Source organism: Primulina eburnea, chromosome 3, assembly GCF_022965805.1.
Source record: "Primulina eburnea isolate SZY01 chromosome 3, ASM2296580v1, whole genome shotgun sequence".
In the NCBI taxonomy this organism is placed as follows: domain Eukaryota; kingdom Viridiplantae; phylum Streptophyta; class Magnoliopsida; order Lamiales; family Gesneriaceae; genus Primulina; species Primulina eburnea.
Window position 1 is genome coordinate 3,615,417 of NC_133103.1, and position 25,213 is coordinate 3,640,629.

Below are 25,213 nucleotides of genomic sequence, written 5' to 3' on the forward strand. Positions count from 1 at the left end.
TTTTACAATTGGTGCAATGATCACCCTTATTAACGGGTCGTATTTTGTGAGACATATTTTTTATTTAGGTCATCCATGAAAAAGTATTACTTTTTATTGTGAATATCTGTAGGACTGACCCGTCTCACAGATAAAGATTCGTGAGACCGTCTCACAAGAGACATACTCTAAATCTTAATCATATATTTTAGTTTAAATTTAATATAATTTAAAACAAACTATAATAAATTAAGGGGTAAATTATAATTTTACATTCAATGGACAAAGTAATAATACAAGAGTCGACTTGAGCCAATTAGTATCGGCTTGAGCTCGGCTCATTCTGAAACTAATAAACTTGCAAATATCTCGAGTTCAGTTATCTAATAACTTGTTTATCATGTTCAACAAGTCTGATTCGAGCGAAACTCGTTAAAATGACTCATTTTCAATCTCGTCGATAAATTTTAGTCGAATGAACGGCTAAGATGTGCAAATTTTACCAGATAAAACTCCATTCAATACTCAACAATATCGCCAAAATTAAACTCAACGGCAACTTCAGAAAAGATACAAATATCTTGCTAAAAACAAGAAAAGATACAAATCAAATATCTTTTATTCATGAAGCACACCTTACACATTGTATTTAGGATTCCAAATGTATATTAACAAAATTAAACTCAACATCAGTTTTAATAAAAGGATTTAATCGTAATTTTAAAATTAAAATATGTTTTATATACTTATTAATATTTTTTGTCGAAGAGAAAAACTTTATAAAATATATTTGGAACTCAAAACTTCTCATATAAATTTATAAAACAAATATTCTCGTAAGACCGTATCATCGGTCAATTTTATAAGACGATCTCTGGCTCAGCCGAAATCATAAAAATATTAATTTTTTATATTAAAAGTACTATTTTTTATGTTAGATATGAATCCGCGGGTTGACATATCTTACATGCATAGACCTGTGTAACGTCTAACAAAATACTAACTTTTTTATAACATGACCTAAGTTCAACTAAATATTTTGAAAATTATTTCAATTTACTAAATTATTTTAAAAATCATAATAAAATAACAATTCTCTCATAATCACAATAATAAACAATGATGAAAATATGGGTATACATAGATATGAAATTCATGAATTTCGATTAGTTTCATCGTTTTCAATAAAATAATATATAAAATCTTAGATTTACAAGTTATTTATTTACACATTAATCATATAATGTAGAATGAATTTCAAATAAAATAATAAACTTATAATTCATTATAATTAACATTAAATACTATATAAACATAAAAATCTCAAATATCTGAACCACAAAAACATATTTAAAATTCATAAATTTGAAATTCATATATGTGAATATAACTTAAAAAAATTTATAAAAAATTCGCACTGGACTGCTAATTAACGAAGTTGTCCTATGTACGGTCCAATTGTTCCCACAGGTGGGTCCTGCATTACAAAGCATCCAAATAACGGCAGCGCGTGCAGAATGAAGCGCGTGGCAGCTCGGGCACCACCTTCCCTTCCCTACATGCACGTGAGCACATCCAACATTTATTACTCTATTTTCATGGCATACTCCTGCTTGCAGCTTCTCCTATCTCACGCTGCGATCTACTATCGACTCTCTCATCTTCCCAGGTCCAGCTTTTTTTGAAGTATGTACCCGGCTCATTTTAGTTACCACCCACAATCTATTTTTCAAGTTTCACCTGGGGGAGTGTATTAAGTATATTGGTAACCTGTTTTTCCGTCGGATGAGTTTTGCTTATCTTTGGGTGTATTATTGGTTTTTGTTTTATTTTTTTGTTGTTCACGAGTGCTATCTTTTAATGTCAAGCTTCTTGAATAAACTTCAGATCAAGAAATCCGATGAAACTATGCATATGTTAAGTAAGCAAGAATATGATTTTTTGTTTTGTTTTTTAGTTTGGAACGATTGTTTTTGTGGACTTCTTACTTTGCTTTATATAAAATCATGATTTGTTTATGGGCAAGGATTGTATTTGATCCTCTTCAAATTGAAAATTTTGGCTGGAGGTTAAAATTTTGGTTACTGTTTCGTTACGATTTTTTATTCGAGATTGTGTTTCTGTGGCAGTGAGACAGTGCTTGGGAAACCTGAAGAACACAATACTGTGGAAATTCAGCGACTGGGTTATTCTTGTTTAGGTGTTTTGAGTGATGGGTTGTGTTTCTTCTAAGTCATGTATTGGTGAATTATGTTCTTCTGGAAATGATAAGGTGATAGTGGAGATGTGAAAACAGCAACTGAGATTGCTGTGTTTTCACCTACTCATTCAAATAGTGAGGAAATGGAGACCCGAGATAAGTTGCGTCAGTTAGGTTCAACCAGGGACCATGAAGCCCATATTACAAGGTTATCCAGAGTGTCAGCTCAGTTTTTACCTCCCGAGGGATCACGCACTGTGAAAGTTCCATCATGCAATTATGAATTACGGTGCTCGTTTCTATCTCAGAGAGGTTACTACCCTGATGCCCTTGACAAGGCCAACCAAGACAGTTTTTGCATTCATACACCGTTCGGGACTAGCCCAGATGATCATTTCTTCGGAGTTTTTGATGGCCATGGTGAATTTGGAGCTCAATGCTCACAGTTTGTGAAGCAGAAGTTGTGTGAAAATTTGCTCAGGAATAGTAGGTTTCACACGGATGCAGTCGAAGCTTGTCATGCTGCATCCTTGACAACAAATTCGCAGCTACATGCTGACATGCTTGATGATTGCATGAGTGGGACAACTTCGGTTACAGTGCTAGTTCGTGGTAGAAAAATTTATGTTGCAAATACAGGTGACTCGAGGGCAGTTATAGGTGAGAAACGGGGGAAGGATATTGTAGCTGTTGACCTTTCCATTGATCAAACACCTTTTCGACCTGACGAACTAGAACGAGTGAAACTTTGTGGTGCTAGAGTTCTCACATTGGATCAGATTGAGGGACTCAAAGATCCAGATGTTCAATGTTGGGGAACTGAAGAAGGCGATGATGGTGATCCTCCTAGATTATGGGTACAAAATGGGATGTACCCTGGTACAGCTTTTACCAGAAGTATCGGTGATTCTATAGCTGAGGAAATAGGAGTTGTTGCGAACCCAGAAATTGTTGTTATGGAGTTGACATCAAATCATCCTTTCTTCGTTATTGCTAGTGATGGTGTCTTTGAATTTCTTTCAAGCCAAACTGTAGTGGACATGGTAAAATTCCCCCAGTACTTACTTATACTGTAGCAATCCTTGAATTAAATATCCCAATGAGTGTAAAAGATGTGGATAAAAGGTAAACTATTTGAACGTTATTTGCTGATGTTATAGAAACCCACCATAATAACATTATTTGTTCCCGCAAATATCGAGTAACCATTGTATCAGCCTATCAGGTTACATTCAGATTGTATGCAGCTGAAAGTTACTTGAAGTTTGAAACATGTCCAGTACTTAATGGATTAGAAATAGATAAAGTGGGGTTGTGGTGAAAACTAACTGAATATTTTCCTCTGATATTATCAAGATCCCTTTTCTTTTGGTTTATTTCATGGAAAATGGTAAGAGAAAGACCTACCTAAGCCCGTTCCATTTAGTAAATCCATTTTCAGGGCATGTTGTCCCTAATTTGTTTATCGATAGTTTTTTTTTTTGCCTTTTTTCTTCAGAACAATAATTAAGTTCTCTCTATTCAGTTGATCTTAACCTAAGTTCCTATTTGAAACGTCTTGTCATGATGGTTGTTTACCAGGTTGCAAAGTACAAGGACCCTCGTGATGCTTGTGCTGAAATTGTTGCCGAGTCGTATCGTCTTTGGCTACAATACTGAAACTCGTACTGATGACATTACTGTGATAGTGGTGCATATAAACGGGTTGGATGATGTAACGAATTTACTTAGTTTTTTCTTCACACTTGATTCTTGATTTTATATGCTCTGATGTCCCTTCTATCTTATTTTCTCAAACACTTGAACAGATAATTTCTGCTTTAATTGCAGGATCCATTTGGCCAATCACCAAAGTTTGATGCCTTTGTAAGACCCCCTGTACCTCAATTGGTTGAGGTCACGGGATCCGAGTCTCCATCTCTTATGAACTGGAGATCAAAAAACCGTGCAAGGAATGATATATCCCGCGCACGACTTCGTGCTATTGAATGTTCTCTAGGAAATGGGCAGTTGTGGGCTCCTTCATTCCCAACTCACAGAAAGACTTGGGAAGAAGAAGTAATGCGATCTCGGCCATTTTTTTCATTCCCAAAATTTCAATTTTTCATTCTCAAAATCTCAAATAACTTACTAAGCACACTTCATCGTGTAATAGGTTCACATTGAACGGGCCTTGCATGATCATTTTCTTTTCAGAAAACTTACGAGCTCTCAATGTCATGTTTTGTTGGACTGCATGCAAAGATTTGAGGTTAAGGCAGGAGATATTGTGGTCAAGCAGGTAGTCTTTTCTCACAGATGGCATGGTTACTGTCTCTTGTTCATTGTTTTTAAATGTTTCAGATGTAGCTGAATGCCTGTTACACTAGTGTATTCTGAATAGTGTCTTGCTTTGAGTCTATGCAAAACAAGATATTTAGATATTTTGCTTGATTTTTGTGAAAGATAAAACAAAAACCCAATCGTCGATGGGAAGTAACTTATGTCATAAACAATCAAGCGAGTCATGTTTAGGCATTATCATGACCAATATGTAATCCACAAATTCTCACCGCTGAATAATATACCCAAACACTGGACTTCTTTCAATGCTATAATTAAGTAACTCCAAGCCTGGCCATAGTAGATACATTTGCCATAAAGCAAAACTCGTGATCAAAACTTCTTGTTATATTTGAGCTATATAATATATTTTTGAGAATTATTGAGTTATACATGGTTGGAGAAATCTCTGAATGATGGTTCTCTAATAATTTAGCGGGATCAGGCCTTGGTTTTGTTGCGTAGAACATAATTATTATCTTGAAATATTTAAAACTTTTCAATGTGTGAAGCATTTATACTCCCGTGTTGACCATTACCTGAGGAAAGCTGACGCGAGAAGATATCTTTTCTCATGGTATATGGGTTTCTTGACTTAGTACAAGTTTGCTGGTTTTTCTAGGTGTCACGTGTCTATTTATTTGATGATTTCAAAGAATTTAGAATTCTCGTGCTGCTAGCATATTAAGTTAGTATTTGTATTTTCAGGGTGGAGATGGTGATTGCTTCTATGTCGTTGGCAGTGGAGAATTTGAGGTGTTTGCAATTCAGGTGATTCTTTGCTATTTATTCTGCTGACCAATTTCAGGTCTAGTAAATTTTGGGAAAAAATGTTCTGTGTTCTTCTGTAAACATCTCTATGGATGCATCTCAATTACATCTAAAAAGAAATAGCCTTTCAGCTGAAACAATGAAAGTTACGCCAATTTATACTTGTCAATATATTTTTAAAAGTCTCATATTTAATCACGTGTACCAGGAAGAGAAAAATGGAGAAGTGCCGAGGGTACTACAACGCTACACTGCAGAAAAATTATCTTCCTTTGGAGAGTTGGCATTGATGTGAGAATCTACTTTTTCTGTTGCTTTGCTGTGTAGTCTAACACAATGTTCTCTTTGTACGGTAAATCTTGCGGTGGGATCTAACTTTGAAAAAATGAACCATGAACTCCATGCATGATTAATGTTTTATATGTCCCTTATCTTGATTATGGGCACTGTAGCATCTTAAATTTTACCTGTTATTCTCATTTTCTGTTGCATGTGTGGTCGGTTTGTAGAAATTGGGTTTCAATTCTGTTTTTTTAATTAAAAAAATATATAATTCAAGGTTAACAGTAGTAGTAGTAAAAGAGACGACTTCTTTGTTTGGACACTTTGGGAAATGAGATGTAAAGGGAAAGGCTTCCAAAAGGAATGGAGGAGATAGTTTTCTCTTTTGTTTGTTTACGTTGGCCCTTATCTCGTTGGATATCTAATCCTGAGACATATAACTAAATAAGTATTAACATGGTAGCTACTTCATGTCACCACCAGGTCCAACAAGCCCCTCCAAGCTTCTGTTCGGTCGGTGACCGATGGTACTCTTTGGGCACTTAAAAGAGAAGATTTTAAACGAATTCTTGTGTCAGAGTTTACTAATTTATCCTCATTGAAGTTACTGCGATCAATAGATCTGCTTTCAAGGTTGACTATCTTACAGCTAAGTCGTATTGCAGATTCACTTTTAGAAGTGTCTTTCACTGATGGGCAGACGATAGTCGACAAGGTACGGTTCTTTTTATAGATCTGTATTGCTTTTTGGTTGTCTGTCTTATTCACTTTTGTATGCAAATGCAGAATGTGGGCCCCCTGGGTTTATACATTATACAGAAGGGAGGCGTAAAAATTTCCTTTGACACGGATTCAGTTAAAGATGTGGATGCTCCAAGTCTGAAGCCTGAGGTTGAGAAGCTGGATGACGACTTGTCTAGTAAGAGCATTTCTTTGGAGAAGACCGAAGGGAGCTATTTTGGGGAATGGATACTTCTGGGGGAACACCTATCTTCCTTGAGTGTCATTGCAGTGGGTAATGTGGTGTGCTCCATTTTAACAAAGGAGGACTTTGATTCAGTTGAAGGCCCTCTGCCGAGGCTTTCGAATGCTGATAAGTAAGCCTTTTTACTTGTCAGATATGGCAGAATAATCAAGTACAATCTTATGTTTATGCTAACGAAATATATCTCAATCCATATGTGCTGCTTCTTCACTTTCTAACATGCATTTATGATTCTTGACAACTAGTGCATTTTCCTGTTAAATTTGATTAGGTCAAAGCCATATTCAACATTTTTGTCTTCTGAATCTGTAAGAGATTTGGATACTTCAGATATGAAAAGGATCCAGCTCGTAGATCTAGTAAGCACCAAATCTGTCTTTAGATTCTTTTGATGCGACTTTCAATGTGAAAAAATTCGTTGTCAACTTCTCCAGGAATGGAAAACATGCTTGTATTCCACGGACGTCAGTGATATTGGTCTTGTGCGTGTCAAGGACTCAGGTTTGTTTTCCCCATTACTTTGTGTAAATTAATTTTTCAAATCTGGCACTACTCTTTCTAGGGTACTGGACAGCATCCACATGGGAAAAAAGCTTTCCACTCATTTGCCATATCAACTTTACATAACCTTTTTCCTTTGGCGTAATCTTAACTGGGTGACGGACGTTTTCGGTATTTGTTACTCCTAAAATTCGTCTTTTCATTGCAGAAAAAATGCTTAGCTTGAAAAGGTTTTCAAAGCAGAAGGTTAAAAAACTGGGAAAAGGAGGACTAGTTCTGAAGGAGAAGAACATACTGAAGTTCATGAGCCATTCTCCTTTCGTACCTCGAGTTTTATGCACCGTTGCTGATCAAACACATGCTGCAATACTTCTAGACACTTGTATTGCTTGCTTTATGACCTCAATAATTCACAATGGGTTGAATGAAAATTCTGCACAATTCTGTGCTGCTTCAATTGTAATGGCTTTGGAAGTTTTGCACGAGGTGCGTATTTTGAGAGATTTCTTGAGTTTCTCTGGCGCCAGTCTTTCTTTTTTCAAAAATATAATTGCGTGTTTTTGTATCAATAATTCAGAATGGGGTTCTCTATAGAGGAGTGTCCCCTGAAGTTCTAGCGTTTGATCAGAGAGGATATATGCAGGTCTCATGATCAATTTTTGTTTCTCCATCAGTAATATTTTCTTTGTGATCTTATGGACTCAAATCCTCAAACCAGTTGATTTATCCTCACATTAATGAATTTACTTATTCACTGCAGTTAGTCGACTTCAGATTTAGTAAGAAATTGTCCAGTGACTCTAGTGAAAGAACATACACTATTTGTGGTATGGCAGACTCTTTGGCTCCTGAAATAATTCAAGGGAAAGGGCATGGTTTTCCAGTTGACTGGTACGTTGCTTGTCTTTAGGTTTTAAACTAAGATATCAGGTGAGGACAGCAAAGGCTTTTCAAGTATCGCACTAGAAAATAATTATAATTTTAGAACACAAAAGGAAAGAACTTCACAGAATGTGCCTGAGCATTTGCTGTTTGTATCTTGAAATAAAAATAACTGCATAAAACACTTTTGAAACTCAATCAAAGGATATGCCAATGTATTTTTATTTAAAAAATGTGAAACCATACTTCCACCTACAGCTGTATATATGACAAGAATGCTATTAGAGCCTTTCATGTACATGGCCTTTGAGGTTGAAATGTTTTTGATCATGCTTGTAATGTTGTTTGACTGTTCTCGAGCTTTGATTAGGAACTGAATGGTAATATCCAGAAAGATTAGGGGATGTTTATTTATGTTTCTGGTATTTTTGGAAAAGAAGAAATGTGTTATTGAAGAAGAATGTAAAATAATGGGGATACTTCTGCTTGTGTTTCTAGGAAATGAAAACATTCCCTGGAGCAAGAAAGAACATTGCCTTGGCTTTTTGAACGATGTTCAGCGTCTTAAATAGAAACAGGAATATAACCCCTGGCCTTGCATGTACAAGCAACAGTAGTGACTGGAAAATGGGCCCAGTGATTCTAAACATAGTTTTTTACCGGTGAAACAGAAATGGAAACTGAACCCCATCATATGCCTCGGTATAGTCAAGGTTTAGCTTCTTGTTGCCTGTTTGGCCCTCTTATAATTTTATTCCTCTGTCCCAAATTTGATTTACCAGAAATATGCTATCACCAATGTGTGCCCACATTCCAAAACTACTGCAACTTCTGTTCACCAAATGAATTCATTGATGAAGGCTTTATTTTTTATATGGATGAGACCCACCCTGCCATGTAATTTGATTTTCTAAAAATGGTATGAATCCAATTTTGTCCTTGAATTCTAACCCAAGCACATGTAGGGTATCCATTTTCCTGTCCCTTGTCCATGTGTCCTATTTTGGACACGCTTTCCCAGAAAGAAGTTTGCTTGACTTGAAATATATTCCTCTCACCCACTTTTACCTCGGCAAGTGAAGGGACATGTTTTTCAACATCATGACACTCTCTTTAAGATATCGTAATTTGTGTCTGTTATTTAATTCTGTGTTTGCGGGGTGATACTTGTGTGAGATGACTTTCTGAAGATTGTTGCTCAAGGAATGGTTAGATGTGGTGGGGTTAATCTTTCTCCTTATTATGATAAAATGGGAAAAATTTCCTAAACTTGCAGCCTTGTATTCTTCTAAGAAAGAAGTCCAAGTACCTGAATTTTTTTTGGCCGTAGGAAATTGGTTGTCTCATATTTTACTTCAATCGTTCATTTTGTGCAGGTGGGCATTGGGAGCTTTGATCTTCTTCATGCTCCAAGGTGAAATGCCTTTTGGGTCATGGAGAGAAAGCGAACTCACATTTGCTAGAATAGTAAAAGGGCAGCCAACCCTTCCACAAAGGTTCAGCCTTGAAGCCGTTGATCTCATAACCAAGGTTAATTTATCAGTCTACTTCTCAGTCAACACAAAAGAATCCCACAATTAAAAGAAAAATCTAACGCTTCTTAGCATTCAGTTACTTGAAGTAGATGAACGTAAACGACTAGGAAGCCAGGGCATCGAATCCATCAAATCCCATCCATGGTTCGAAGGCACAGATTGGAGAGGAATAAGAGAACGTACTATCCAAGCACCAAATGATATCGTCTCTCGTATAAATCAATTCTTGGAAAGTCTCCCCGAGGATATGCTAATGTCGTTCCATTCTCCACGTCGAGAATCAGAACTCGACACACCAGAATGGCTTGAAGATTGGTAGTAAAACTGTTCATTTATTCCTCTAGCATCAACTCCTTTTTAAAATCGAGACCAACTACCATGTATAAAATCAAGGATGTTTATGACTTGTGTTTTATATATATATATATATATATATATATATATATATATATATATATATATATATATATATATATATATATATATATATATATATTTAAATTTGAGCTTGAATAAAAAAATTAGTTGACTCGAAATTTTGTTCTTGCTAAAATTTAGAGTTCGAGCTCAATTTATTAGTGTAATTGTCAAACATATGACTCAAGCATAAGAATTTGTTTTGAACTAGATAATTGAGTAGTTACACTATAATCTATATAATGACTCGCAGAGGTAGTTTTGTTATTTGTAGTGTTTTGCTCAAGTATAACAAGAATGAGGTTTGTTTAAAACAGGCTAGAATTTGGCGGGTTATGTGACCGAGCATGCTGACTCGGTGGATCAGCGGAGTTTGTGTTAGATTTGACTAGACGAATTGAAACGTTGTCAACTTAATTTACCTATTTTATATAGTAAGTTTTGTTGATTCGATATAGTAATTTTATTTTGATATTTTTATTTAAAACCAAATTTCTCAGTGCTTCTCGTGTATAAAAAAAAACCGTGAAGTATATTTTGGTACGTTTTTTTGAAAGAATTTAATTTGAATTTATTAAGATATTTATAGATATAGAAAAATTATAGGCAATGGATTATCATGCATCGAGTCATCTCCAAATTTTGTCATCGATAATTTTGGCTCTTCAAATTTTTTAAGATATTTTTTATTATTTGAAAATAGACAAAAATTTACTTGAGACCGTCTCATAAATAAAGATTCGTGAGACCGACAACTAAACTTCATATTCAACTTTCGATACTTTTTAAAATCATATTTTTCTCGAGTATCAATTCAATTTCAAAATTTGACAACCTTCATTTAATATATTTTTTTAAAATACTTTATTCACAAGTATCGCGTGGATGCGTGTACCACAGCAGTCTTGTTTGCAGGGGAAGGGGGTGAAAAAATTAGGTAGTCTAACCCGAGGCCGTTGACCCGTAACTTAGATGGCAGAATTCCCGGGTCGAGTCATGGCAAAACTCCACATGAAGGCCGACCCATAACCCGAATTCAGATACAATTAAAAAAAATCGGAAATGCAACCAGGCAGCTCTCCCCCTTAAAAATTCACCTTACGCCGCATTTATCTCCTGCTCACACCCCTTTTATCTCTTCGACGGTCACCGTCCACTCCGGCGCCGCCGGCGGGAGCTGCGAAGCTCATTGGCTTCCTGAAATATTTTTGTTGCTACAGTACTATCACCTCAGTTCCCCATCTTTATCAGATAAAATCTCAATCGGTGATTAAAGAATCTAAAAGCCCGATTTCCGTCGAGGCGTGAGGTTAGATATGAATTCATGTATCTTTTTGTTTATTTATCTTTTCAAATTACTCAGGTGAAGATGCAGAAGATTTTTTTTTAAATGCGTTTGTGGTTATTTTTTATTCTTCGTGTTTATTTTTCTCAATGACGTCGAGAAAAATATTGGATATTTCGATTGTGAGATTGTGATTTTTTTAAAAAACATTACTTTTCATTCAGTGGATTAAATTTTTAGAATGATAAGGTTTCTGTACCTCTTAAATCGGCTCTATGTAAGGCTTGCGATGTTAATTTTATCTTTTTTGTTTGTAAGGTTATTCGAAGGAGGTTTTTCGAGCTAGTGATTAAAAACTGTAATGTTGTTTACTTTTCTGTTACCTTGAAAACAACATAATGTCGGCCCTTAAGGATGACCTATGGAGGTTGATACCGAATCAAGATCAGGAGAATTGTACTGAAGTAAATCTAATCAAGTGCATGGGTTTGTTGGACACGATTTGATTTCTGTCAATTTTTGGAAGTCTAAACCCTAAAAATGTTATTTTCTTTACTGTATAGTCAGCTTATAAAAATTTGGATTTGTGTTCGTTATGAAGCTGAAAAGAATCAAAATCATGTTCCCCTGCTCTTTTGTTCTTGTAATTTTTGGCTATGCAATTTATCTGGTGTATTTGCATCACATTTGCATGTTTGTCAGGTTCTTATTGTGGAGTAAGCTAGATCCAGCTCTACGATTTGAATATTGGTTAATTGTACAGTGAATTATTAATTTGAGTTAGCCGTTTGCAAAATCATGCCCATGACTACAATTTCGTACACTAGTTTTCTTATACATATGAATGCTCTAAATCTGTATGAAATATCTTCAACTTCTTTCGGGTGTTCCCAATGCTTTATTTATATACCATTGAGTATTATTTTATTTTATTTATGTGCCTATTTAACAGTTGGTGCATGCATGCAGAAATTAGTTTCTCTTCAAGATTCATTCATCATCATTCTTACATCATGATTAGTTTTTCTTCAAGATTCACCATCATTCTGACTTTTGATGATGATTATACCTTATTTCGATTACAACCAAGCATGTAAATATTTTTCATTTAACTTAGAATGGCATTTTTTGATTTTAATTTTAGGAAAGAAAAGACAGGCTCATGTGATCCCCTTGTACTGAATTACCACATCTTTAAGCTCTTTTTTGATGAGGAATTTGATATTCAACGTTTTTCCTGCAACAAGCACCATTGAGACAGACATATATCTTCTTTGTGATGGCCTATAGTCAGATAAGCAGCAAGTAATTTTACGAATAGAAAAGGGGGATTTTCTTCCGACAACTCAACTTGTTAATCATTATCTTTTCTTCTACCTTGATTTATTGAAGTTCTTCGCAAGATCGATAGATTTTTGCATCAATTGGTGAATCAGGATTTGTATATCAGTTTCCAAATAATTTTGAATTTGCAATGCCTCAAACTTTTTAAGGATGTGAAAAAGCTTGTATTTCAAGACAAACTGAATCTGTTATTTTTGGATAAAGGTAACAGCAACAAATGGCTGTTGATGCTTTCGATGAAAAAAAATTGTTGAATGATGAGGATGAGGATGAGGATGAGCAGCCGCTAGTTTTTAAAAGGTCTAGCTCTTCTACAAGGCAAAACCCTGTGAACTCAGAAACAAAGAATTTATCATCTCAAAAGCATGACCAACGATTGGGGAGGCCAACACCTGGTCAACAATCTCGTAATGGTGAAAGTTCCACTATGCAAAAGCGTAATTCGGTTCCTCCCTCTTGCAAGGCACCACCTATTAAGTCTCCTCTGCCAAGCCCAAAATCATCTAGTTCGTCTGCCAATGAATCATTAGTTAAGTCTTGCTGCAGCGAATTCCAAAAGACCTACTTCAGTAACAGATGAGCCCAACCCTGTTAAGCAACAAGTCAAAGAAGAGCAGCCATTGACCCAAGCTGCAGGTGAAGCCAATGATTCAGAGGATTCTGGAGATAATAAACCACTCAGTGCCAGGCTTCCTAGCTCCTCGAAGGGCAACTCTAATCATGCCAAACAAGGACCTAATACTTTAGCTTTGGTTCAAAAACGTTGTCTCCCGAAAAAGGAAGATTCAGATGATGAGAAGCCCTTGTCTACTAAGTTCCAAGTAAAGTCTGACGCTAGGGTAGTATCCACTTGTAGGTCTAATAGTTCTGATGAGAGAAAACCCATATTGACCAAAGCTGATCAAAATGGGTCTAGCTCAACAGACCACTCTCAAAAGAAACCTTCGTCTATTCTAAAGAAGAGACCTCCGGATTCTGTGAAATTTGAATGCCGATCTTCTGAAAAAAAGTCTAAGCTTTCTTATGCATGCACCGCAGTTCCTAGAGGTGAACCAAAGGTAGAGGATGATGATGATCATGTTCCCATATCACAGAGAATGAAGAATCAAAATTCTTCAGCTAAGAAGTCATTATATGTTAAACAAGTCACTAAATCTGTATCTGCATCGGCAACGAAGACAAATAAGAAATCAAAGAAGGTTGTGAAAAGCACAAAATATTCCATTTCGTCAAAGGTTCTTCCCAGCTCTGGTGAAGGACAAAAGTGGACTACTTTGGTCCATAATGGTGTGATTTTTCCACCTCCATACAAGCCTCATGGAGTTAAGATGCTCTACAAGGGAAAACCTGTCGTCTTAACTCCAGAACAGGAAGAGGTTCCTCTCTTCTCACTAGCTGTGTCACAACACCTATAAAATCTGTATTGATGCTATATTTCTCTTTCTAATTATTTAAGTTTGCAATTTCTATCTCCTGCTTTATGTTAGATTATTGCAAATACTGCAGTTTCTTATCCTTCTCCTTTTGGCAGGTTGCAACAATGTTTGCGGTGATGCTGGATACTGAGTACATGAACAAGCCTAAGTTCAAAGAGAATTTTATGACTGACTGGAGGAAGATACTGGGAAAGAATCACACTATTCAGAAGTTGGAAGATTGTGATTTTACTCCTATATATGAATGGCATCAAAAAGAGAAGGAGAAGAAGAAACAGATGAGTACCGAGGTAAAGCATTTCCTTTTCTTATGATGAGCATGAACGCCATGAACGCAGAGAAAAGAACTTTGCTTGCTTATACTTGATAAAAGCTTTGCACTGACAGAAAAGGATTGTTTTCACTGAGACATAATTTGTTTCTTTTGCATAATATGGTGCTCCTGTGAACAGCCAAGCATGTAATATATATTATCATAAGGGGCATACCAATGTTCAAATTTTATTTTCCTTCTCAGGAGAAGAAAGCTTTAAAAGAGGAGAAATTGAAGCAAGAGGAAAAGTTTATGTGGGCAATCGTTGATGGTGTCAAAGAGAAGGTGTGATTCTGTCCTTAATCTATGTGCTGTGATTCTTTCCCCACTTGATAATTGGGAAAAAATGAATTTACTTATACGAATGTCTGAACTGTTGAAAGATTAAAATGGCATCACAATTAATGGAAGGCAAATGAACATGAGGGTGTAGTATGTGTTGGTTGCATCTTGTTCTCATACTGTGTTTATATTCCTAGAGTAGACAAAGATTGATATGCGTGGTTTACCCTAATCCTCATCCTTGTACATGATGTGCAAATTGTTGTTTTTGCATTTCACCACTTTATCAAATGACGTGGATTCTACATTTTTGTTTCCACATTGGTGCTTTGCCGCATTAGCATTTTCGTTTTATGTTAAGATGATGGGAAATTTTTATGTGCATCCCTTGCTTATCTGTATTTCAAGAAGCTGACAGTTATACCATTTCCAGGTTGGAAACTTCAGGGTTGAACCACCTGGATTGTTTCGAGGTCGTGGCGAGCACCCTAAGGTTTGTCAACATTTTCTCAGTAGCAATAGAACATATTGGAGATCTGCACGTATATGCTTTGCATCTTTATTTGAGTATTTAGTGGCACACAGGTTTTTTAAAGTTAAATATTGTTACTTTTTAACAGATGGGGAAGCTAAAAAAACGAATACAGCCAAGTGACATAATCATAAATATTGGGGAGGATTCTCCAATTCCTGAGTGTCCTATCCCTGGGGAAAGGTTCTACTTTCTTAGTCGTTTTTTTTCTTTTCTTTTCTTTTTTCTAAGACCAGGTTGGATCGTTTTCTCAGAAAACCTTCATGAATGGCTAGTATTTTCTGTTATCAATGCTATCTGGTCTTAAATAAAATTTAACCTTGTCAATATGCACTGTGGCAGCTGGAAAGAAATAAGGCATGACAATACGGTGACCTGGTTAGCATATTGGAATGATCCAATAAACCAGAAAGAATTCAAATATGTGTTTCTAGCAGCTAGCAGCACCTTGAAAGGACAGAGCGATAAGGAGAAATATGAGAAGGCTAGGCTTTTAAAGGTAATTGAAATGTATTCGGTTTATCAAAGCTTTACTTGTTACTTGTGTTGGTGGAAATCTGATGGACTTATTTTCAAAATCTTATGCTTTTGAATGAAGAACCATATTCAAGGTATTCGAGCTGCTTATACCAAAGATTTTTCTAGCAAGGATCCTACAAGGAAGCAGATAGCAGTTGCAACCTATCTTATAGACAAATTAGCTCTTAGGGCAGGCAATGAGAAGGTATGAGGTGCAAAAAGATTTATTAATTATGTCAACTTCTAGTTGTTTGAAATTTCTTGGGTATGTTATCTTGATCATCATTGCGATCCAGGCTTGTTGAATTGAAGAAATTATTTGTCCCTAAAGCACGATTTATTTGTTCTCGAGTATTGGCTGTAACAATTCCATATGAGTTCTATATCAAGTTTTATGATTTCCTTTGTCATCTTGAAGGACGATGATGAAGCTGATACAGTTGGTTGCTGCACATTGAAAGTAGAAAATGTGGAACCTGTTCCTCCAAATATCTTGAAGGTAAAGAGACTCTGTTGTTCAAATAATTGTCTTGGTCCTGCAGCATGATGCCTTATCAACAAGATATTTGAAGTGATAACTCTCCAGCATTTTCCTGTTTTATTCACAGTTTGATTTCCTTGGTAAAGACTCTATAAGGTATCAAAATGAAGTAATCGTTCAAACTGCTGTTTTCAAAGCAATCCAACAGTTTCGAAATGGTCAGTAAATGATCTTTTGCTTTGCATGTATGTCATAGTTTGGTATCAGCTTGTCTTACCCATGGATGTTGTTCTCAGGGAAAAAAGGTGGTGAAGATCTTTTTGACAAGCTTGACACTAGCAAACTGAATGCTCATCTGAAGGAACTCATGCCTGGCCTCACAGCCAAAGTATTTCGGACATACAATGCATCTATTACGTTAGATGATATGGTAAGATGCGACATAGGACTTCTGACCTGAAACTCAAGTTGTTGTATATGTATACATTGTACAATACTGCTGTTATTTACCCTTTGTGTAACGAATATAAACATGAAAGAAATGAAGCAACTTCTGCTCCTCACTCATGCAACTGGAGTAGGAGTGAATTAGCTTGAAGTGAGGACTCACGTAGCCTATGAAAGTATCCCTAAATGGAACTTATGGCCAATGTCTCATATTGAAACCCTCATGGGTTATAAGTCGTAAAGGAAAAATAACAAGTCTGCGGAATTTTGCGAGTAACTTTAGTTCATGCAAAAGTTAATCAAAGAGATACTCTGATATTTTGTCAAACATCTAACCATAGTTCTTTCCAAATGGTGACTTTGTCACAAGCATAATTTTTCTCCACAATTCCTACACGATCATAGGCTACTTCCTACTAGTTTGGGGCTGATCGCGTACTTTTTGATCTACTGGTATAATTGTGTTGCCTTTACAATGGGGATGTGACATAATGGGATCTTCTCAAATTTTTGTGTGTTATGAACTTACATCACACACTGAAATTTGCTAAAATAATAGCAAGCAGGACCATTCTTGCTGTTAAAATATGGCATTCACTGGTGCAATTTAACTAAACGTTCCCTCAAATTTTGTGCTGCTACTTTTCTTCTGAATGGATGCGTAAAGAAATCCTAGACAGCCGGACCACTTCTCTTATAGTGTTTTACAATTTTCATGTGGTTATAGTGTCTAAAATCTGCTGGTGCCTCTGAATGACAGTTGAGCAAGGAGTCGAAAGGTGGAGAGGTTGCTGAAAAAGTTGTTGTTTATCAACATGCAAACAAGGAGGTAAAGGCTGTTGAATCTGATGATGATATGCATTTTTTCTATGTTTTGTCGAGAACTGTTACTATTTGGCTTGTCATCCTGTAGGTTGCAATAATTTGTAATCATCAGCGTACTGTCTCAAAGTCCCACAGTGCCCAGATGTTACGTTTGGATGAGAAAATTGAAGAACTAAAGGTAATATCTTGGTTATATTTCTCATACTGGATGATTATGGCAGACTGTCAGATGTCGAATTTTAGTATGACTATTTTGGTGGGAGAAAAGGGTATCCACCTGCTTTTATCACATTATACTGTCTGAAGCCATGTGGACTGGCTCAACTGTTTAACTGTCTGAATGGTGTATTATTTTAACTTTTCTATGATATCTTCTTTATGTCTTGTATTTGTATAATTATCTGCGTGCATTGTTTTAAACTTCTTTTAGGGTGCTATGGAAGAACTAAGGGAGGATTTGGCGAGGGCAAAGAAAGGGAAGCCCCCCCTGAAGAATGCTGATGGGAAACCTAAGCGGAATATGAACCCTGAAGCGTAATTATAATTCTTTTTATAAATTTGAAGTTTGAGAAACACGTGGCTGATAATGGAATGTGTTGCAGATTAGAGAAAAAGATAACTCAAACTGCTGCAAAGATTGAGAAAATGGAACGCGACAAGGAGACCAAAGAAGATCTGAAAACTATAGCTTTGGGCACATCGAGGATCAACTACCTTGATCCTAGAATTACAGTTGCTTGGTGTAAGCGCCAGGAAGTTCCTATCGAGAAGGCAAGTCCTATACCAGTCGTAATCTTTTTAAGAAATTGATTTTTTCTTCTCTGATGGGTGTAAACTTGTGTTGATTTTCCCCTCTTTGGGTTACCTTACTCTCTCAATGATGATGATTCACTGCAGATTTTCAACAAGTCCCTTCTGGCGAAATTTGCATGGGCAATGGATGTGGATCCAGAATTCAGATTTTGATATTTTTGAGGCGCAATACGTAATGTAAACAGACGAGAAGCAGAAGCAGAAAAGGGATCATGAAGAATTTGACAAATTTATTGATTGGTGAATGATTATATGCGCACAATTTCTATTTACTTTGGCCGAAAAATGCTAACTGTATTAGATGATCTCAATGATATCGTGGGGTGATTTTTCCCCCATCTTTGAGTTAATGCGAGCACCTGAATGTTGTCTTCGTTTCTGTGACCGAATTTACTTTCTTTTTAAGATAATATTGGTAAATGAGTTTAAGTGGCTCACATATCTAACCACACAATTCAGTCAGCAGTGTAATCCAGTTCTGCTTGCGTGGTTTCTGTCGAAACAAACTGAAGGGTAAATTACATCCATATAGATAGATGTGCATAACAGCTGAAGTGGACTATGCCTGCTTGTGAGTAGCTCCATAGCGGCCAAAACTCGCTCAGTCGCTCTTATTCAGCTATAGTTTCTCATACTTATACTTCTTGAGTTTAGTTTGAGTATCTATAAGTCAAATGCGAGTGCTTGTCAACCTATTTTGTCGAGGTATGTTCCATTTTTTGGTTAAATTTTAGCCCAGCGATGGACTGCTCCACTAGAGTCTAGACTCATCGAACTTGAGCCATGCAATGGCTAGTCGTGTCAAACTCGAATAACTTGACTCGGGTAATGTCCAAGCTTAAGGTATATGTGTGGTTACTTCCATGAGCATTGTGATGACATCAACCTTTGAGGTTGGTGTTCAAGAGACGTAAACATACACTTTCCAGTCACTGAAAATCCAAAATATTAAGTATAACACCTCGAATGCTCGATGGCACTGGGTGTAGCTCTTAAGTCTAAATTGTTTTATATGAAATCGTGTCTCAAGCTTAATAGTTTATATTATATTTCATGTTTACTAAAATACGTAACAGGAAAATGATTTATGAATCCATTTAAGCTACTGTTGCATAAAGAAACCCTATAATTTTATTTTTTTTCCCCTAAAAAAACCCCATTTCTAAAAATTTTTAAAGAAAAAAAACAGTTTCTAAAAATTTAGTAACATTTTTACGTTGTTATTTATGCAATTTTTAAAATAAATATCATTATTTAACATAAAAAGCCTTTTTAAATTCAAGTTGTTCATCAAGTATACATTGATATGATATAAAAATGTTAGATAAAGGTTTTCGATTAGATAAATTTTTCTACATGCAATCGCACACGCACATATATAAACGTAAAGAAAATAATTTGCAATCCAAAATAGATAGATAGTAATATCTGCGGCATGTATTTATGTGTGCTATTAATAACATATGTAATTTTCGCAGCGCACAATAAAGACACGTCGTTAATAGTATTATTAACGACGTTGTTAATAGTAAAATATTTTTAAAAAATCATGTCTGGACATTAACGACGTACATAAATCGCACGCCGTCAATATATTATTTACGGCAAATATAGAGACGGTTTTGTTATATAGCGACGGTTTTAACAAAACTGTCGCTAGAGCCGACGAGTTTGAAACTGTCGCTATATGCGACGGTTTTATAACCGTCGCTATTCGACGACGGATTTTGAAAACTTGCTAAAGCCAACGTGGATCTCAATTCGTGCTTCGTAAGCACTGTTTGTGCGTATTTATGCAAACATTTTTTGTTTACATTAATTTTGAAAAAAAAAAATTACATTATTTTTTAAAAAACCCCAGAAACAACCATCATCCTGAGTTTATCTCCTCTCTTTCAAAATTCTGAATCAAGATGCTAAGTCGTAGCCCAATGCGACAACAAAGAGGAACACTTCAACTGTCCAACTCCTCCCTTTTACTTTTTCTTGCTAAACTCGTTTGATAATGTCCATTTCCTACGTACCCACCTTGAATCAAAGAATTAAACTACATTAATTTTTTTGCAATTATTAATATATATTGCTTAAAAGTCAAGCAAGCCAATGACATTACTCGCCACCCTTTCTTTATTTCACAATTCCATCAAAATTTTGCTTTTCACACTCACTCGCATGCGATCATTCATCTCCATGAATGGTTCTTAAATGTACAGCTTCATATGTGCAAATGACCCATGATTGCGGTATGTTTATATGGTCCAAGTTTTCTACTTTGATTATTTATTAAGAAAAGCCCACATTTTTTTTCCTGCATAATAGTGTCGACATGAATCCATTTGGCAATCTGGGTGTTGACCTGTCCCAGTCGGAGCTCCGGGAAACTGCCTACGAGATCCTCGTCGCAGCCTGCCGGAGCTCTGGCGGAGGAAGGCCTCTTACTTATGTTTCCAACTCCGAGAGATCGGGGCCTCTGCAGAGGACATCCAGTACGGCCTCGATTTCGGCCGCGAGCAAGGTGAAGAAAGCTCTAGGTCTGAAGTCGAAGAAGAAGAATGATAAGAAGGATTTGGACGGGTCGGGATATCTGAATCGGGCCGAATCGGTCCGAGGAGGAGTGGGATTAGTGTTTCGGAACTGATGAGGGTTCAGATGAGGATCACGGATCAGACAGATTCCAGAATCCGGCGCGGACTGCTGAGAGTTGCCGCTGGTCAGGTCAGATATGTGATAGTTTTTTCTTAGAACTATTTTCTTTAATCCTTTCGCTCAAGTTTAAAAGCTAAAGCCAGATTCAAGAAATTGCTCCATTGAAGGCGGCGTCGGAAATTTAATGCGTTTTTGGTCTTGAAAATTTCGAACTTTTCTCTTCGAGCAAACTGTCTTTTGGACTGAAAGAAATATAATCAAATTGGAAGATAAATTCCTTTATAATCGAATGAGGTTTGAGCGGAGGATATTATTGGTAAGAAAATATGTTTGGGATAAAGTTTAAATTGATCTCAATCTATGGGAAAAATTATATATTTAGTTCGAAATGCCATAGATTCTAGAAGTAGGCTGAAGATAATAGTAGCTCAAAAACACTTGAGATTGCATACCTGCATTTTTCTTGCAGAGCTGGATCATTAAGCTATTTCTGTTGTGCTTGGGCTCAGAATTTTTCAGTTGAATTGTTTGTCTGTGAGATAAGATAATTTTGTATGGATATTGGATAATGGCTATCATAACTTCATGTCCTTGTGGTAGTAATTGGTATGTTTTCCTGGCTTTTATCTCTGAGCAGCTCGGAAGACGAATAGAATCAATCGTGTTGCCATTGGAGTTATTACAACAGTTCAAATCCTCGGATTTTACAAGTCAACAAGAATACGAAGCATGGCAAAGGAGGAGCTTGAAAGTGCTTGAAGCTGGACTCATTGTGCACCCACATCTGCCTCTTGATAAATCACAAACAGCCCCTCAGCGCCTTCGGCAGATCCTACGTGCAGCTAGAGAAAAACCAATCGAAACAGGAAAGCACAGTGAATCCATGCAAGTCCTCCGTAATGTTGTGGCATCTCTTTCTTGCAGAGAATTCGATGGTTCCTTGTCTGATGTATGTCACTGGGCTGATGGGATTCCACTAAATATCCACCTATACCAGAAACTTCTTGATGCTTGCTTTGATGTGAATGATGAAGCATCTATTGTTGAGGAAGTTGATGAGGTCTTAGAACTTATCAAGAAAACTTGGGTTGTCCTAGGCATAAACCAAATGTTCCATAATCTTTGTTTTCTGTGGCTCTTATTTCACCGATATGTCACTACTGGTCAAATTGAGGGTGACCTCCTTTTTGCTGCTGATCATATGATGGTGGAAGTAGGAAAGGATGTAGAGGCAACACATGATTCCTCGTATTCAAAAATCGCAAGCTCGATAATGACTCTGATTTTAGAGTGGGCAGAAAAAATGCTGCTTCACTACCACGACAATTTTTACAGGGGAAATATTGATGTGATGCACAGTGTTTTGAGGCTGGGGGTGTCGGCAGCCAAAGTACTGGAGGTAGACTTGTCTCATGAGTATCAAAATAGAAAAGAAGTTGACGTAGGATGTAGAAGGGTTGAAGCTTATATCAGGTCATCAGTGCGCAGTGCTTTTTCTCAGGCAAGCATGATATGAAGTTTCTTAAGAACACACACACATACACATAACCTCGTATTATCAATTTTGTTCTGCTCGTAAATGTGACTCAGACTGCTGTTTGCTCCATTTGAAGACAGGAAAAGGAGAAAGTAATCTCAAGCAGGCAGTCTTCTAAGTATCAACAAAGTCCTCTTCCCGTTCTTTCTATCCTTTCGCAAAATATATGTGACTTGGCATTCAATGAGAAGGAAATATATAGCCCTGTGCTGAAACGATGGCACCCTCTCGCCACAGGTGTAGCTGTTGCTACTCTTCATTCTTGCTACGCAAGTGAGCTTAAGAAATTTGTTTCGGGTATAAGTGAGCTAAATCCGGAAGCTATACAAGTACTGCTAGCTGCTGACAAACTTGAGAAAGATCTTGTTGAAATGGCAGTTTCTGATTCAGTGGACAGTGAAGATGGTGGCAAGGCAATAATTCAGGAGATGGCTCCTTATGAAGCAGAGGCTGTGATTGCTAACCTGGTGAAATCTTGGATACAGACGAGGGTTGACAGACTTGAGGAATGGGTTGACAGAAATTTGCAACAAGAGGTATTTTTCCTTCTAGTCTATCAATCTGGCCATGTAAATAAATTGCATAGGCGCAGAGGGTGGTGTGGGGGGAGGGGAGAAAAGAAAACCGTGTGAATACATCATATAGAATGTTCATAAATAGTTTTTATTTTTGGAATTCTGTCAGGAATTTACTAACAAGACTAGCTTCCTTTTATCGCACATCCCTCTTTAGATGCCTTTATTTAGTTGTTCATATTTCTTCCAGATTAAAGCTAATTTTCATAGCTAGAGATTTTTACTTCTGGTCAATCTAAATTGAGACATTAAAGCAACAATATGTGGAATGAGGTGGTTCAGAAAGCTTTCAAACTTTATACTTTGCTATAGATATTTTCATCAATAGGGAAAAATATAATATGAGATGTGGCAAACTTTATGTGGGTTTATTGTTGAGTTATGTAAGGACTAAGTATGAAACGTCAAAACTCATTTTTTGTTTTACCTACAGCATTATTGATCATCTTTTCTCTGTGTTATGAGACTCCTTTACCTGTCAATGTATCAATCCGATTTGATTCTACCATCCGTGGACCTTTTTTTCATTCCTTTAATTCATCGTTTAGTCAATTAATTAATACCAAGTCATTTTCTCACCGACTTTTTTTATAGAACTGGAATCCTCAAGTAAATAAAGGGCGTTTTGCACCCTCCGCTGTGGAAGTTCTACGGACAATTGATGAGACTTTGGAGGCATTCTTTTTTCTGCCAATTCCAATGCATCCAGTTTTACTTCCCGAGTTGATGAATGGTTTGGACCGCTGCCTCCAGAGTTACATCATAAAGGGGAAATCTGGCTGTGGTAAATGTTGTATTTACAAGATTGTGTTATTGACGCCAACTTTTTACTCGGTAAACTTCTGATTCTCAGCTACTAAACAGGATCTCGAGCAACCTTTGTTCCCACACTTCCTATGCTAACTAGATGCAACACGGGTTCAAAATTCTTTAAGAAAAAAGACCGGTCACTCATGGCTCCGGGTAGGAATTCCCAAGTCTTTGTTAAAAATGACGATGATTCTTTCGGCATACCGCAGCTCTGTCTTCGTTTAAACACTTTATACAACACACGAAAGGAGTTGGAAGTGGTAGAGAAGAGGACGATGTCCAATCTGAAAAATGGCGGATATGTAAATGATGAAAATGTAGCAAACGGCTTATTTGGGCTCTCAATATCTTCGTGCATGGAAGGAATCCAGCAGCTCTCAGAGGCAGCTGCATACAAGGTTGTCTTTTGTGACCTAAGTCACCTTCTTTGGCATTACCTATACATAGGAGAGGCTTCCTCATCCAGGATTGAACCGTTCCTTCAAGAACTGGAGAAAAATTTAGAAATAATATCCGTAATGGTTCATGATCGGGTCCGGACACGTGTTATTACTGATGTAATGAGAGCTTCCTTTGAAGGGTTCTTGTTGGTTTTGCTAGGTGGAGGACCATCTCGTGTATTCACCGTGCAAGATTCGTTGATAATAGAGGAGGATTTCAAGTTTCTTGCTGATCTTTTCTGGTCCAATGGAGATGGCTTGCCAAATGAACTAGTCGATAAGTTATCTGTTACCTTTAAAGGCGTTCTCCCATTATTTCAAACTAGTACGGATAATCTTATCGAGCAATTTAGATGTACTGCTATTAGTAGCTATGGAGATTCTGGAAAGTCGAGGCTTCCATTGCCTCCTACGACAGGTAAGTGGAGTCCAACCGAACCGAATACAATATTACGGGTATTGTGCAATAGGAATGATAAATTGGCATCAAAGTTTCTGAAGAAAATGTACGACTTACCCAAGAAAACTTAACTAGATTTCAGAACCAGTTCATGGAAACTTGCGATATAAAGCTGGCATCTGTTTCTACACCAGAAGTCTCCAATCAAACGGGGACATAATTTGGGTAATATGTGATAAGATTGTTGAATGTTAAGGCATGTGATCTTGTCTTTGAATGAAAGTGTGCAAAAAATGAGAGACTTAACTAATAGGTAGTGTTTGACATTAAGGTGACTGGGGATTCCACACGAGGCAGGACAAAGCACTGCCTGCAAGCTTTGATAGACAGATAAATTATATGAGAAATTTGGTAGAATTTTCCTTTGATTGCAGCTAATTTTTGGTTGTGTTGTATTACCAATATATGAAATCAATTTTCATGTTGTGGAATATAATTTGTATTTTTAAATACGGAGGAATTCTTGATGCATATCTGAGGCATTATGATCAGCCATGTTATAGTTCACCAGTTTATGCATCCCTCCTGTCATAGAATGAAGATCAGGAACCGGTTTCTTGTTTTTTAGGAACCTGGGATATATCATTTTTCTTC

At 36.7% G+C, this 25,213-nt stretch overlaps 3 protein-coding genes across 4 annotated transcripts; all 3 read left to right on the forward strand.

The window, feature by feature from the left end:
• The first annotated feature begins 1,522 nt into the window (after positions 1-1,522).
• LOC140825436 (protein phosphatase 2C and cyclic nucleotide-binding/kinase domain-containing protein-like) lies at positions 1,523-9,871 on the forward strand. The gene is given in 18 exon segments (XM_073187204.1): positions 1,523-1,665; positions 2,109-2,252; positions 2,255-3,222; positions 3,761-3,835; positions 3,837-3,893; positions 4,010-4,237; positions 4,335-4,460; positions 5,210-5,272; positions 5,481-5,563; positions 6,038-6,269; positions 6,341-6,651; positions 6,811-6,898; positions 6,974-7,040; positions 7,249-7,526; positions 7,618-7,683; positions 7,801-7,931; positions 9,299-9,452; positions 9,534-9,871. Coding segments are annotated over 17 exon segments (3,231 nt in total). The 5' UTR covers positions 1,523-1,665; positions 2,109-2,191; the 3' UTR covers positions 9,777-9,871.
• Positions 9,872-10,921: 1,050 nt separating this feature from the next.
• Positions 10,922-18,526, forward strand: LOC140825437 (DNA topoisomerase 1-like). The gene is given in 17 exon segments (XM_073187205.1): positions 10,922-11,183; positions 12,715-13,041; positions 13,043-13,879; positions 14,035-14,229; positions 14,457-14,537; positions 14,968-15,027; positions 15,155-15,249; positions 15,409-15,565; positions 15,665-15,790; positions 16,004-16,084; positions 16,194-16,284; positions 16,363-16,496; positions 17,274-17,342; positions 17,427-17,516; positions 17,769-17,872; positions 17,941-18,109; positions 18,236-18,526. Coding segments are annotated over 16 exon segments (2,679 nt in total). The 5' UTR covers positions 10,922-11,183; positions 12,715-12,720; the 3' UTR covers positions 18,305-18,526.
• Positions 18,527-20,064: 1,538 nt separating this feature from the next.
• On the forward strand, positions 20,065-25,213 carry LOC140825438 (protein unc-13 homolog). Of its 2 annotated transcripts, XM_073187207.1 has the most exons (6): positions 20,065-20,394; positions 20,471-20,866; positions 21,435-22,298; positions 22,415-22,870; positions 23,504-23,693; positions 23,774-25,213. In XM_073187207.1, the coding sequence occupies exons 2-6, from the start codon at positions 20,789-20,791 to the stop codon at positions 24,688-24,690; spliced, it is 2,505 nt and encodes an 834-aa protein (XP_073043308.1). In that variant the 5' UTR covers positions 20,065-20,394; positions 20,471-20,788; the 3' UTR covers positions 24,691-25,213. The 2 variants fall into 2 exon arrangements, with proteins under 2 accessions (XP_073043308.1, XP_073043307.1); XM_073187206.1 differs by having other exon boundaries at positions 20,065-20,866.

Bases quoted from the DNA above. Each gene is read 5' to 3' on its own strand.
- LOC140825438 (XM_073187206.1), top strand. From the start codon at position 20,789: ATGAGGGTTCAGATGAGGATCACGGATCAGACAGATTCCAGAATCCGG. The intron at 22,299-22,414 runs GCAAGCATGATA...ATTTGAAGACAG, and splicing joins TGCGCAGTGCTTTTTCTCAG to GAAAAGGAGAAAGTAATCTC. The intron at 23,694-23,773 runs GTAAATGTTGTA...GCTACTAAACAG, and splicing joins AAAGGGGAAATCTGGCTGTG to GATCTCGAGCAACCTTTGTT.